The 13554-nt window shown below is 35.1% G+C and overlaps 1 protein-coding gene across 1 annotated transcript in view; it reads right to left on the bottom strand.

The window, feature by feature from the left end:
* NIPBL (NIPBL cohesin loading factor) overlaps window positions 1-13554 on the bottom strand; it is a 124558-nt gene that overhangs the window by 26838 nt on the left and 84166 nt on the right. Inside the window, exons 16-24 of the mRNA XM_074165987.1 lie at window positions 13020-13106; window positions 10581-10812; window positions 8795-8946; window positions 7948-8028; window positions 6798-6898; window positions 4846-4984; window positions 4571-4653; window positions 3405-3537; window positions 2671-2814 (exon numbers count right to left, since the gene is read on the bottom strand). Coding sequence (XP_074022088.1) covers window positions 2671-2814; window positions 3405-3537; window positions 4571-4653; window positions 4846-4984; window positions 6798-6898; window positions 7948-8028; window positions 8795-8946; window positions 10581-10812; window positions 13020-13106 — 1152 coding nt within the window. The remainder of the gene's footprint in view (window positions 1-2670; window positions 2815-3404; window positions 3538-4570; window positions 4654-4845; window positions 4985-6797; window positions 6899-7947; window positions 8029-8794; window positions 8947-10580; window positions 10813-13019; window positions 13107-13554) is intronic.

Raw genomic sequence — 13554 nt, 5'->3', positions numbered from 1 at the left:
AGGGTGGTGAGACACTGGCACAGGTTGCCCAGAGAGGTGATGGATGCCCCGTCCCTGGAAACTTTCAAGGTCAGGTTGGATGGGTCCAGAGGAACTTTAGAGGTCCCTTCTAACCTAAACTACTATATGATTCTACATATATCCTGATCTCTTAAGTAGTTCTAGCCTCTGGAAATTGAAAAACAATCTTGTATATGACCATGAGACAATGTACTTCTCCCTATATTCAGGTTATACAGAATAAATCAGTATCAATGTACTTGTGCATGGGTCAGAAACTGACTTTCTCAACATCTACAAGACAGCATAAAACTGAACCCATAAACCATTCTTTTTTCCTTAACATTATACTGAAATACAGTACTGCTGATGTTACAGCAGACAAAAGGACTAATTTTTTTTCAAAATGAAGGAGTTCAAGAGTTCAAAAATAGTCTACAATGCACACAATACTGGTATTGGCACCCTAATATACGTGCAAATTGTAATTTGAAATTCCAGTCTTCAACCAGTGTTAAATTCTGTGGATAACTGGCTGAATAAAAAGCTGCTTGATGAACCTTAACTACCTAAATATTTTCAAATGAGAAAAAACCCGGAACAAACAAATAAAAACTGTGAAAACCACAACAAACATATCCAATATTGATAATAAAAGTAGAATAATAATTTCTGGCTTAAAATTCTTCAGCAATAAAACTTGTAACTTATAACTGTCTTGACTCTGTATGAACATCACAGGTTGAGAATCCTGTCACAAATACAGATCATAATATAGCTCGCAAACATCAGCAAGTGGAAAAAAGTAGTTACAAGTCCAGAACATCAGTGTATCAAGAGATAAACTAAGGAAAACCATGCACAAGCATTCAAATCAACTTGACAATCTGAAAGATTTCTACGAAGAAAATCTACTGTTTAAAAATGTCAAAACAGAATAGATTTTCTCCTAAATCTACTTCTATGGGTCATGAGTCCAAACCACAGTAGACAGAGTTGTAAGTATTCATCAGTCATTGGGAAATATCCTAGTAATGGTATAAGAGGGTTAAGAGGAAATATCCAACAGAGTCTAAATATTCAATTCAGCAGTAAAGAAAAATCTATAGAGGTGTAAGTTCATTTCTGAATGGAAATAATAATTTAAGTTTCTGATGACGAAGTATCAGAGTATGTCTACCAATGGATCTTCCTTTCTTGCCATTTGAACAGCAAAGTGAAGCTCAGCTGTCATGTACCCATTTCCAGGTATTGATTTGTTCTTAGGTTACAAATAATTTATAAACAACGCACTATCTACCCTGACTGATGGTACTGTATAGTACACACCTGCCACAATGTATGGATGGTACTGTCTTACCATCACATGCTAAGCTCCCCAAGTAACTGAAAAAATGCTTTTAACACTTATTTGCCCGCAGCAATTTTATTTTCTGCGGATGCCAATGCCTAGTTACTGCATGGTCCTGTAAAAGCCCTAAAAGAAACAGAAAAATTCAGGTCACCGCTCAAGTATGTATCTTTCTAGAATATCTTTCAACACTATTATAACTTGGAACTCGATGATCTTTAAGGTCCCTTCCAACTCTAACCGTTCTATGATTCTCTGAACTTCTAGAGATAACGAAAAAGAAAAGGATTCTTCCAGAGTATTTCCCCTTGAAATACTTACTCTCCAAGTCTAAAATAAAATTGTCAGAATCACTGCCAACAGAAGTGAATTGTAACCCCTCAGCATATAGAAGTATAAATTATATTAAGCCAGTAACATAAAGATTTGACACTGTATGTTGTAGAATATTCTGACAAACATTATGCGAATTATCAGCCATATAAAGGAGTAGATGAATTTTGATTCTTTATTTGAATGCCTGTAAAGTGCAGAAGTTTTTCCTTCAACACAAATCTGTAACAGCCATTATAAAGTACATGGAATAGATCTGGAGTCTTTTCAGGTAACTGAAAGGGAAATGAACTTGGTACGACTACTCAACTTTAGATCATTGTAAGAACAGTTAGTAGTTCAGAAAGAAATGTATAACATCCATAAGAAATATGCAAGGCCACATTTTTAAAAGGACACATAAGATCTGAAATTTTCTCATACTGCACACTCTATAGAGCCCAAATGCATACATTGCTTTGATAATTGTTGCCACCTTTACAGATTTGGAGCAGCATTAGCAGAAATGCAAATCTGCACTCTCTAATGAAAGATACACGCAAGTCCAGCTTTTTAAAAAAAAAAATTAAAAAAAGGTGACCAATACCAGCTACATCACATAAAAACTAACCTTACAGGCCTAACAGTTTAACTCTCTAAAGCCTGTATGAATGCCAAAAGCTCAGTTACCACTTTGTGACAGCAAATGCGAATACATACGTACTTTTAAGGCTTCTTAATATAGAATCCAACTATTGCTCCATTATTTCCTCTGTATTGTCACAAGAAAACCGGCTTAACCACTGTAAGTAACCACTTCATCTGACCACTACAGAGATGGTGAAAGGAAGATACCAAATAATACTTATAAATTGAGTATATTTGATTCAGAAATCTGAACAATGAAGACTGATTCTCCACAACACCAGTTTATCAAACATCTTTAAAATTTTCAAGTATTTGAATGGATACATCTCAATCCAGCTAGCATGGGATCTCTCACACACCTGTTTAACGATTCTGGCTATAGATCCTTGATCCATTTTGCTAGTGACTGCATCTTTCCTCAGTCTTGCAGCTACAGTTCCAAGATAGTCAAGTGATGCAACTCTTAATGCCATTTCTGTAGATTTGTTACTGAACTGGTGAACCTAAGAAAACCAAAATAAACTGTTAAAAACAAGTATTTATTTATGCAACTGAGATTCTTCTCACATGAGACTGCTTGACCTTATTAAAAATTCCACCTAACTTCCATGCTGCATAAAATTATGTAATCTACTATTACACCACAGACACACCACCTATGTTACATTAGTGTTTTTTCCTTTATTGGGTCTCTCTACAAATATACCTGTTCTGTGCTAAAGAAGTAGTCCAGAGAATATATTTAACAGGAATAATTACACATATTAGTCTAACTACTCCAAATGGATATCTACACTTCTTAGATGCTATACAATGACATTTTTTCATGTTGAAAATAGTGGAATAGTGGAAGCGGACTTCCACGAGAAACTGTGTATATGTGATCTTTAACAAGTTCCATACCAATGATCCTCTAACCCAAATTTTATTTTCTATGTATTACGTAGTAGTGGTACACGTGAGACAATCCTTAAATGTTGCATGTGTGTCAACAATCAGAAAGCATCCCTGTAGTAGTTTCAGCTGAAATAAACTAGTCTTCATTGTAATAAGAAATAAATTTATATAGTAATTAAAAACAAGAATGTCTTACCAACAGCCTTCCTAATAAACTAAGTAGCAACTCCGCAGCTGGCCATTCTGGTTTATTGACTGTGGAAAGCAGATCTTGAATGAAGTTCTCAAACAGTGGCCTGTAATCTTCTTCGCCTTGTTTACTGCCACACCTGTTCAAAATAAAATGCATTTTTTAAGTAAATTTAAGAGCCATTTAAGCTTTTCTTCCGATGTAAACAGAAGTAATCCCATGTTCAATCAGAAAAACAGTTTTATGTAATTCTAAAAAAAAAACCCCTGAAATATTAGCAGAAAAGTTGTTTTATTCACTTATGGAGAAATAGTTTAAGCAGTTATCACTCCAAGTTGCACCACAAGTAAAGCAGCTAATCCACAATAGTAGAATTGTGTTTCTACGATTTTTTTATTTATTGCTTTGAGTTAAAGTCTGCATTAACTTGGATGAGCAAAGCAAGTAACATTCCAAAGCTCAAGCTCGAGCGGGGTATTTAGGAGGTGTTATGTCTATGTTCCTTAAGCTTGGTCTGACATTATTTGACAATGATGAGACATCTCTTTATCATGCTCCGCTAGGGTTAAAATCAGAACGTAAAAAAATCAAATTATAACATACCTGATAGTGTTTCACTTATACGTGGCATCTCTAACTTTAATGATACCAGAAGTATGTATAGGAGTTGCTAGATGGCCATTAAATAGCTTTTCAGCTTAAGAGTAGAAATTAACACAGTAAAAAACTCAGGACTTACTCTTAGAAATCCTTTGGTTGTTCAGATAGACTATTTTTTTCCCCCTGTTGAGCTACTGACATTCCTAGCTTTAGCTAAATGGAAGTAATTTTTAGGTTTGTTATCTTTGTTGTTCTGATGACTGAATGAACATGGTTTTGCCACTTAAATATTTACTCATTCTTCTCTTCCAGACTTTAGATGAGTAAACAGATCCCTAACTAAAAAAGGATGCTACATGAACTATCAATCAGATTCTTAAACGTATAAAGAATTCTCTCCAGAATTTCAGCTCCATAACTTTTGCTTAGGGATTTATAGCAAAGTATATTGTTACAAATAACTTAAGGAGTAGGTATTTAGCATTGCAAAGTGGTTATGTTTGTCTTAAGGTATGATAGACTTTATTTGTAGCTGGTTTCATCAATACGCTGAAGAATGCAACAGTACTTACTTCTTAAGGAAAATAGAAAGGAAGTTTTGTGCTGTTCTCATGGCTGTTTCATATGAGTTAGTAATAAGCACGTCTTGATCCACCTAAAAATAACAAGGTATATTTGTCTATTATATTAGCATACAGCAAAATATCAGCATGTCTCATGCATCAAGTAATTACAGCAGACATAAAATTACAATGTCTGATTATTAGAGCACCATAATAAAATATTATATCTACAAACACACTGCACAAAAAAAAAAAAAGATTATGGATTTAAAAAAATATCTTACTTTCTTGTTTGATTCCTCTTCTGCATTAGAATCTTTTTCTGCTGATGGTAAGTGCACCACACACTGAATAAGCTGCAGAACTAGTGCCGTTACCATCTGAATATACATAGGCTCTCCATCAGTGTCACTGCTGTTTAACCTGTTAACAAGAAAAGACAGCATTAACATGACAAAGTAACATCAACTAAACAAAAAAGACAAACAAACCAAAAACTTCTAGCCCTAAATAATATCTTCCTAAAATTATTACCAGACCTAGAAACCTGTGTTCTAGACAATTATCTAATCATTTACTTTAGTCAGTGTAAGATTTGTTCTAACAAAACCAGTAAATATTACGCTTGGGCAGAAGAGAAGAACTGAAACAGCCCACAGGTGGGCTATCAGAGTATCTGTGAAGTACAGCAGCTGAAAAATCTACAGGAATATTTAATAAATCACATACCTAAGGCACTTATTCATAGGCTTATTATGTAGAATGCCATATCCATTTCCAACACAACACACACAAATACACCAACTGTTGCCCTATTAATTTATTACTTATATATTACTTAATGTATGTGAAATGTGCAGGACTTTTAAACAATGCAAAATAGTGACCATGACCTGGATTGACTTCTACAAGAGTTACACCTGTGGCAATCTGAGGTACCATAACAGACTATGACCGTCAGACACAACAGTGTCTAAGTTGGTAAAATCAGTATGAATACAGTCCCATGTTTCTCCCATGATAGAACCTGAGAAATAGTATAGTGTTTACTAGCTATACATACATCAACACCACCTAGTGCTATCCTTAACAATATGAGATGATAATCCCTGCCATCATTCTCCCCAAGTTATTGAAACACTAACCGGGCACAAACCAGATTGTAATTATTAGCTTTATGAAGTTATCTTTGGCTACTTTTAGGGAGATGAACTTTTCAACTTTTTTGTAAGTTGTACTCTTCATGACTGTAGCCACAGCTAGAGAATGCCCCTCAATAGACCAGAGCTAGGACTCTACAGTTAAGAGTGCAGTCATTGTGGCCTTGAAATGGTGACATCCTTCTGGTACAGGTCCTGATTCAAAGAGTTACCACCCTTCCACCTTGCTAGATGTCTCTGATTTCTATAAGCAAACCAACAGGAAATACTAGGAACAAGCACTTAAGTTAACATTAGGGTTGCTGAATTCAACTTCAAAGTTTCAGTGAATTTCTTTTCCTGGATATTTCCTGTTCATCAACACTGATTCAGATAAAATACTTAAGTGACAATTTGTCTGTCTCTGGGAGCAAGATGTATGCAAGCAAGGAGCAAAATCAACAACACAACAGATGTTTTAGGATAACTTAAAGTGTCCCAACCTCAATTTTAACTGAAATCCAGTTCAGGTCTGACTCTTTATCACATTGAATCTAAATGTATACTATTATTCTGAAGATGCACTGAAATCCAGCTGAAGTGCTTAAAAGACAGCTTACGCGAACAGAGTTGTTCCTAAGTGAAACTCATTCAAAGGGATACTGGATAGATTTCCCTCTTGGAAAGAGTGCTCTGAGTGTGTGTGTCCTCAAAGAAATTCAGCCAGAATCTTCCTATTAAGCTTTAGCAATGAAGAAATTATGCAACTGCATACAAACAGAACTAAAGAATTTGCCAACCATAAACTCTGAATGCACACTAACATCACACTCATTTACCTCCTTAGTGAGACAGATAATAAGATATTTCAAGTATTTTTGTAAGCAGGCACAAATAAGATGGAGTAAGAAACAATGATTATTACAAGACATTTGCCAAGCAATTCTACTCACATTGTTTTGAAATCTGAACCTCTAATAAAGTGCAGCTTGTGGAATCACAGATTTTTAATGTAGTTAATACTGAAGCCAAAAATTCTACTTTACAAAACTGTAAATGCCACTGTCTACAAGTTATTAATCTACGTCAGAAATTACCTGAAGTTTCTCAAACTCCTCTTGCTAGTTGGCAGTCTTGCAAGGGAAGTGAAAATTTCTTCTAGTATTAACTGTCTATGTTTTTCATACCTGGAGAACACCTATTTAACAGTTACAGGACTGTTAGAACATTATTTATTGTTACAGGAACTATCACTTGAGAAATATATTGTTAAAAATTATATATAGAAACACACACTTTACATGACAAATTATATTTAATACATACCTTGTTTTAACGCATTACTTTGTTTTTTCAAAGCACTCATTTCTTTATAAAATACATTAAATCTTTTTCAAATAGAAATTTTAAAAATCTCCAAATAACATAAATAATATTAAAAATACCTTATGTTTTAAAAATTTCTGTCAATGGTAGAATACACTGCATTGGAAAGTCAAACAGTGTAATACTAAGCTTGCAGACTCCAGTACACAGCAAAACTCTGTGGTAACATAAATTACGTAAACACACGTATGGTTGTACAGCACATTTGAGAAACTAGTTTTACTTCATATCCTAAGCTTTAATGTTTGCCTGACACGACATATTCTTTCAATTTACAGGGTCAGGATTGTAGAGTTTGTGTCACTTTTGTTTAGGCAGAATACTGGAGTATATCATCCTCACAAAGATGGAAAACCCCCACTTGAACAAGCACGTCTGTGTTGTCCTGCATTCTTCCTCAAATAATATTTATCTGTCCCGTGATGTTTTCACATAGAACCTCTTCTGAGGAAAAGAATTTATTCAATTACATATACGTATCCTACCAGATCTATACCTTATTCCATTGCATAAATTCAAATCTTAACATAGCAAATTAGGAAAACCACGTTGCTAAGATGTCTTATGACATGGAAGGACAGGTGAGATGAAGGGGTTTGTGTTTACACTTTCAACGACATAAGCAAGGAAATTCTTCATTTTGGTTAAGTAGGCTATTTCTTCCTATAGAGTATACTCTGCAAACAGAGGCAGCTCAGGTAGATTTAATACTGTTTCTAGACTATGATACCAAATTGTAAAAACATGTAAAATTAGTTCTAAACTTCAGTTCTCTACCAGAGGGAACATACAGCCCATGTGAATACCCCAATAACTCTCAGAAATACAGGAACATGAAACCACAAATTAAAAAGTACTTACTGCAGTCACTAATTTGATGGCACATAACTGTAGTTCACTGACATTTTCGACAAAGAAAGGAGTTATTCCCATAGATGATACCTATCAATGAAAAGAAATTATTGTAAGTATATTTGATTAACAAACTGATATTTGTGCAGTTTCACAAGTAGGTTATTCATTCAGCAGATACGGTATTCAACAAGATGTATTACCTCATATTATTTGCAGATAAAGTTATTATATTATATTAGAGAACAAGTACTATGAGAAGCAGCTGAGGGAACTGGCATTGTTTAGCCTGCGGAAAAGGAAGCTGAGGGGAGACCTTATCGCTCTCTAATGAGGCTGGGGTCAGTCTCTTTTCCTAGTTAACAAGTGATAGGAAAAAGGGAAACGGCCTCAAGTTGTGCCAGGGTAGGTTAAGATTGGGTATTAGGAAAAAGTTCTTCACTGAAAGGGTCGTCAAGGCCTTGGAAGCTGCCCAGGGAAGCAGTGGAGTCACCATGCCTGAAGGTACTTAAAAGACGCGTAGATGTGGCACTGAGGGACTTGGCAGTGTTAGGTTAATGGTCGGACCCAATGATCTTAAGGGTGTTTTCCAACCCAAATGATTCTATAACTCTATATATGAACACGATTAGGTTTAATTTTTCTTAAGCATACAAGAAAAGCCATTAAAGATTTGAACATTATATGCTCTTCTACATATTACCTACTACACAACAAAGCAGTCACTCCGATCCTAGTAATTCAAAAGTTTGTACTGATTTCATACCTCATGTCACTGAGACAATGACACTTCACATTCTCTCTGGGAAAAGAAAAACAAACATTCTCAGACAGAAAATATTCTGGTAAAACTTACCTGAAGAATAGTTGTATCAGTAAGAAGCTGTATCTCTAGCAACTCGGACAAGCTGCTGACAATGTCACAAACTTTGTTATACAACATTACTATAACTCTTTGCTTGTGGGTGGAACACTTGGCACGTTTTGCTTTTGAACTTAAAACACCACCTAGAAAATAAAAAATACCTTCATTAATTTTTTCACTATTTCACATCAAATATTAGAAAGATGATCTTCCTCAAATAGTATCCCCAGAAGAACTACATGACTACAACTTTGCAAAAGTAATTGCTTACAGAAAAAAAACTATTTAGTAGCATCAACTGGAAAGCAAAAATTTTACATTAGATTAATATTTCATAATTTGTCTAAATTCTGGATCCAAGATTTTTTAAAAAGTTTTTGAAGTTGGACTCCTGCATCCAAAGGTATGCATGTGATCACAAAATGCTAAATGCTAAACAGTTTTCACTGAAATAAATCGTTATATACACAGAGATTATGACTATAAAATTACTTATTCCTAGATACAATAACTAAACACAGTAACTGATCTTCAAACAAACTTCTAAATACTTTAGTTTAAATACTTTGGTTACATCAACATCATTGCAGTAAACCAAGAGGTTTTATGACTAAGTTTTTCAGAGGATGCATTTCACCCGTTTTTTTACTCTACATTTCATCATCCTCAAACTAATGCAAAGCCTTAATTCAGGATGCTGTATATGTGATACAGAAGAACTATCAGTATAAGAGTTGTAAATAAAAATCTTATTCTAGAAAGTCATGTCACTTGCATCACCATACAGTAGATTATGCTCTGATATATTTTAATGTGGAGAGATTTTTTTTGACAAGGACATAGGGTGTATCATCAGCAAGTTCGCAGATGACACCAAGTTAAGCAGGAGTGTTGAGTCCCAGGAGGATAGGGAAGCTCTACTGAGAGACCTAGATAGATTGGATCATTAGGCCAACATCAATGGTATGAGTTTCAACAAGGGCAAGTGCCAGGTTCTGCACTTGGGCCACAACAACCCCATGCATTGCTACAGGCTTGGGGAAGTGTGGCTGAAAAGCTGCCTGTAAGAAAGAGACCTGGGGGTTCTAATTGACAAGCGGCTGAATATGAGCCGGCAGTGTGTCCAGGTGGCCAAGAAAGCCAACGGCATCCTGGCTTGTATTAGAAATAGCGTGACCAGCAGAAGTAGGGAGGTGATTGTGCCCCTGTACTCAGCACTGGTGAGGCCACACCTGGAGTATTCTATCCAGTTTTGGGCACCTCAATACAAGAGAGATATCGAGGTGCCGGAGCAAGTGCAGAGGAGGGCAACAAAGCCGGTGAAGGGCCTGGAAAACAAATCATATGAAGAGCGGTTGAAGGAGCTGGGACTGTTTAGTATGAGGAAGAGGAGGCTGAGGGGAGACCTCATCACTCTCTACAACTACTTGAAAGGACACTGTAGAGAGGTTGGTGTGGGTCTCTTCGCACAGGTAACTAATGACAGAACAAGAGGGAATGGCTTCGAGCTCCAACAGGGTAGGTTTAGACTGAACATTAGGAAAGAATTTTTCACAGAAAGAGTGGTCGGGCATTGGAATAGGCTACCCAGGGAGGTGGTTGAGTCACCATCCCTGGATGTGTTTAAGAGACGTTTAGATGTGGTGTTGGGGGATATGATATAGGGGAGAACTTTGTAGTGTAGGGTAGATGGTTGGACTCGATGATCCCAAGGGTCTCTTCCAACCTGGATGATTCTATGATTCTATGATTTTTAAAAATTTCTTAGCATACTAACCACCATGAGGATCCACTCTATACACAGGATCATACTGAGGATAGAGAGTGTTCTGCAAATGAAATTTTGTGTATTGAATAACTCTTTCTATTACATCCTCAATATATACAGCTTTAGGCATATTTGGCGATGTCATAATATTGATAGCAGTAAGACAAGCATCAGCAGATTTTGTTACTCTTTCCATTATAAGATCTCTCCATAATCTCTCCTCATCTTCGGTGTCATTGTTCTGTAACAAACAAGAAAAACAGGATAGTTGTAAACAATTTTTTATCCTTACTAAGTAAGAGATAACAACATTACCTTAGTATACTTACATACACGCACGTATAAAATGTTGCATTCCCTTTTGGATACAAAAATAGTTTGTTTTACAAATCAACTAATGTTTGTTTTACTAGCAACATGTTTGTAACGTGTCTCCCTAAGTTACAAGTCTTACAAGTCTCACTGCATTCTTTTGCTAGAACAGGAAGCAGCTTTCTGTGTATCATTGGGAAGCACTACAAAGGAAGATTGCCACATACTCGACTTAATACTGGTGTACCTTAAGCAAAAATCTAAATGCGTTCATCTAGTGTTTTCTTCAGTGGCCTATGCACAGCAGTTGCTGCTTCAATTGGTCTGATTTTTTTGCCACTAGAGGGAATTCTTAAACAAAAAGATATGAAGCCACAGGGAACTCCTAAGTATGTGACTTTGCTTCACAGACCAACCCATTTATTATCAACAGGTTTAAAACACGTCTTGTCAAATATGTCCACTTAGATTTAGCTCAGAGTACAGAATCTCTGTATTTCTTTGTTTGTACAAGTTACAAAACCAAACATGCATTAGGTCAATTATGACCACCCAGCACTACTTAAATATTGTCATAACATTATTTATAGCAAAACTAGGTAGAATTATTCATAGCTTCTCTGGTACAGATATAGCCTACAGAGAAAAAGAATCTTTCCTGCCTGTATGACACCATAGTTCAACACTGTTGGCTTTCCTTGTGAAAGTAAGACATTGGTAAAACCATATCAACTTTTTCCCTTTGGGGTAAGAGAATCTAAAACAATATCACAGTGCATTATATATATGATACATATTTTTGTAAAATCATCAGAAATCTGCAAATCAGGAGATCCCCGTAAAAGTCATGCCATACACAAATGAGGCTTAAATAAACCCAAGTATCTTTATTATTATTATTATTATTATTATTATTATTATTATTAATCTTGGAAATAAAAAGAATATGCAATTGCACTCAGCCTCTGAAAAACATCCTGGCATGGATGTAGGGTATCATCACTGCACTGTAAAAGTAGTAAGCTTACTCCTTAGCAGGAGCCTTCTTTGCCATAATGACTTGAATCATGTTTAATAGGTTTAAAAAAAAAAAAAATCTAAAACTTGTTTGGCTAAAGATTGCTTCTTTTAATTGAAGCTTTGTCTCTGAATTGCAATCACTGGACAATGCCATTAACTGCTTAATAATCTTGAGTGTTACTACAAAAAGTTAAAAGAAAAATATCCCTTTAAAAGCCCTAGCATAAAGACCTAATCACGGTGAAGCAGAGAAGATAAAATGAAACTTTCTTTTCACTTATTTTTCGTATTGCTAGAGACATTCAGAACTGTATACTGAAACTCTGAAAACCCTACAAACTATCTCGATGAATGTATTTAGGTACAAATAATGTGTCTCTGGTTTTTATTTGCAAGTTCAAACTCTTCCTTTCCCATATAAATTCTATTTCTGCAGATCAAGAGTTGTATTTTTTCCATAGAACTCAAGAACTCTATTATTGCTAGAATACTGTTTTGACTAGAAAGTGTAAAAATAAAGAAATATATGAAATGTGAAATATCACGTCAACCTCATAAAAACTCCAAATCCTCATGTAGTTTCAGGTATATCAAGAACAAAACCCTAAAATCTTAAACTTCCCGTTAATTATGTTGACAACTTCCATTTTGCAGTGTAAGAACAGACCTAAACAAAGTGCTTCCTCCTTTCCTAATGCTTAGGAGAAGAATAGAATCTACGTGAAAGCTGTAGTACTCCTTACATTGTGTAAGGGATGTTTTATGGACACATAGCAAAGTAGCAGAGAAATGTCCAATGGTGCAAATTACACCAGTTACCACGAGTATTTCAGGATGAAACTATAATATTCGAAATTGAAACAAAAGTTAATTCAGTTGCTCCCAATACACCTGTTAGTTATCAGTACTATAGTAAAACATGTTTAGTATTGAAAAAATATATTCAATTCCCATATTTTAAGCTTTGAAGTGAAATTCAATCACAATCACATATGTATTATAACAGAAATTCCCTTCACACACATACACCGTATTTGAAACTAACACTAAATAGGACTCATGTGAAGAAAACTTTATTCTACACAATGTTGTGAAATTATTTTATTTGAAACTCACATGGTTAAGTAATGTAGAAAGCTTTGATCCATCTTGAATATTCTTCTCCAAAATATTCAGGACCTTTACTGTTTTATCTGTTGAGAGCTATAACAGCAAAAGAAAAACATCAAACCACGGCAGGAACATAAAGGCTTCCAAATTGCTGAAAAGAATGTCCATGGATGAAGGATAGAACTTGTTATATAATCTGAAACACTTAAGTTGTAAGCAATTTGAGATAAGGATCAGATTTTGACTTCTGCGGTTTCTGACACAGCATGATTGAGAATGCTGATAATATAACTAAACTACATTAAATACATTCTAAGATCAAATTGCATTTCCAATGAGCAAAATCCATAGAAATAGATTTAAGCTTGTGTCTCTGTCATTAATGTTGTATATTTATACACTTTTGTTTCTGGAAACAGAAATTTAACAAATCCAAGTATCACAAATTCTAACTGACCACACAGAGATTTATTAGGAGAAAATCCAAATTCCATGAACAAGCCGAAATAAAATTCCCTGATACCTGAGTGCTAATAAAAGG

This window comes from Numenius arquata, chromosome Z, assembly GCF_964106895.1.
Source record: "Numenius arquata chromosome Z, bNumArq3.hap1.1, whole genome shotgun sequence".
In the NCBI taxonomy this organism is placed as follows: Eukaryota; Metazoa; Chordata; class Aves; order Charadriiformes; family Scolopacidae; genus Numenius; species Numenius arquata.
The sequence above is the reverse complement of the archived record's forward strand: the minus strand, read 5'-3'. Positions and strand labels throughout refer to the sequence as shown.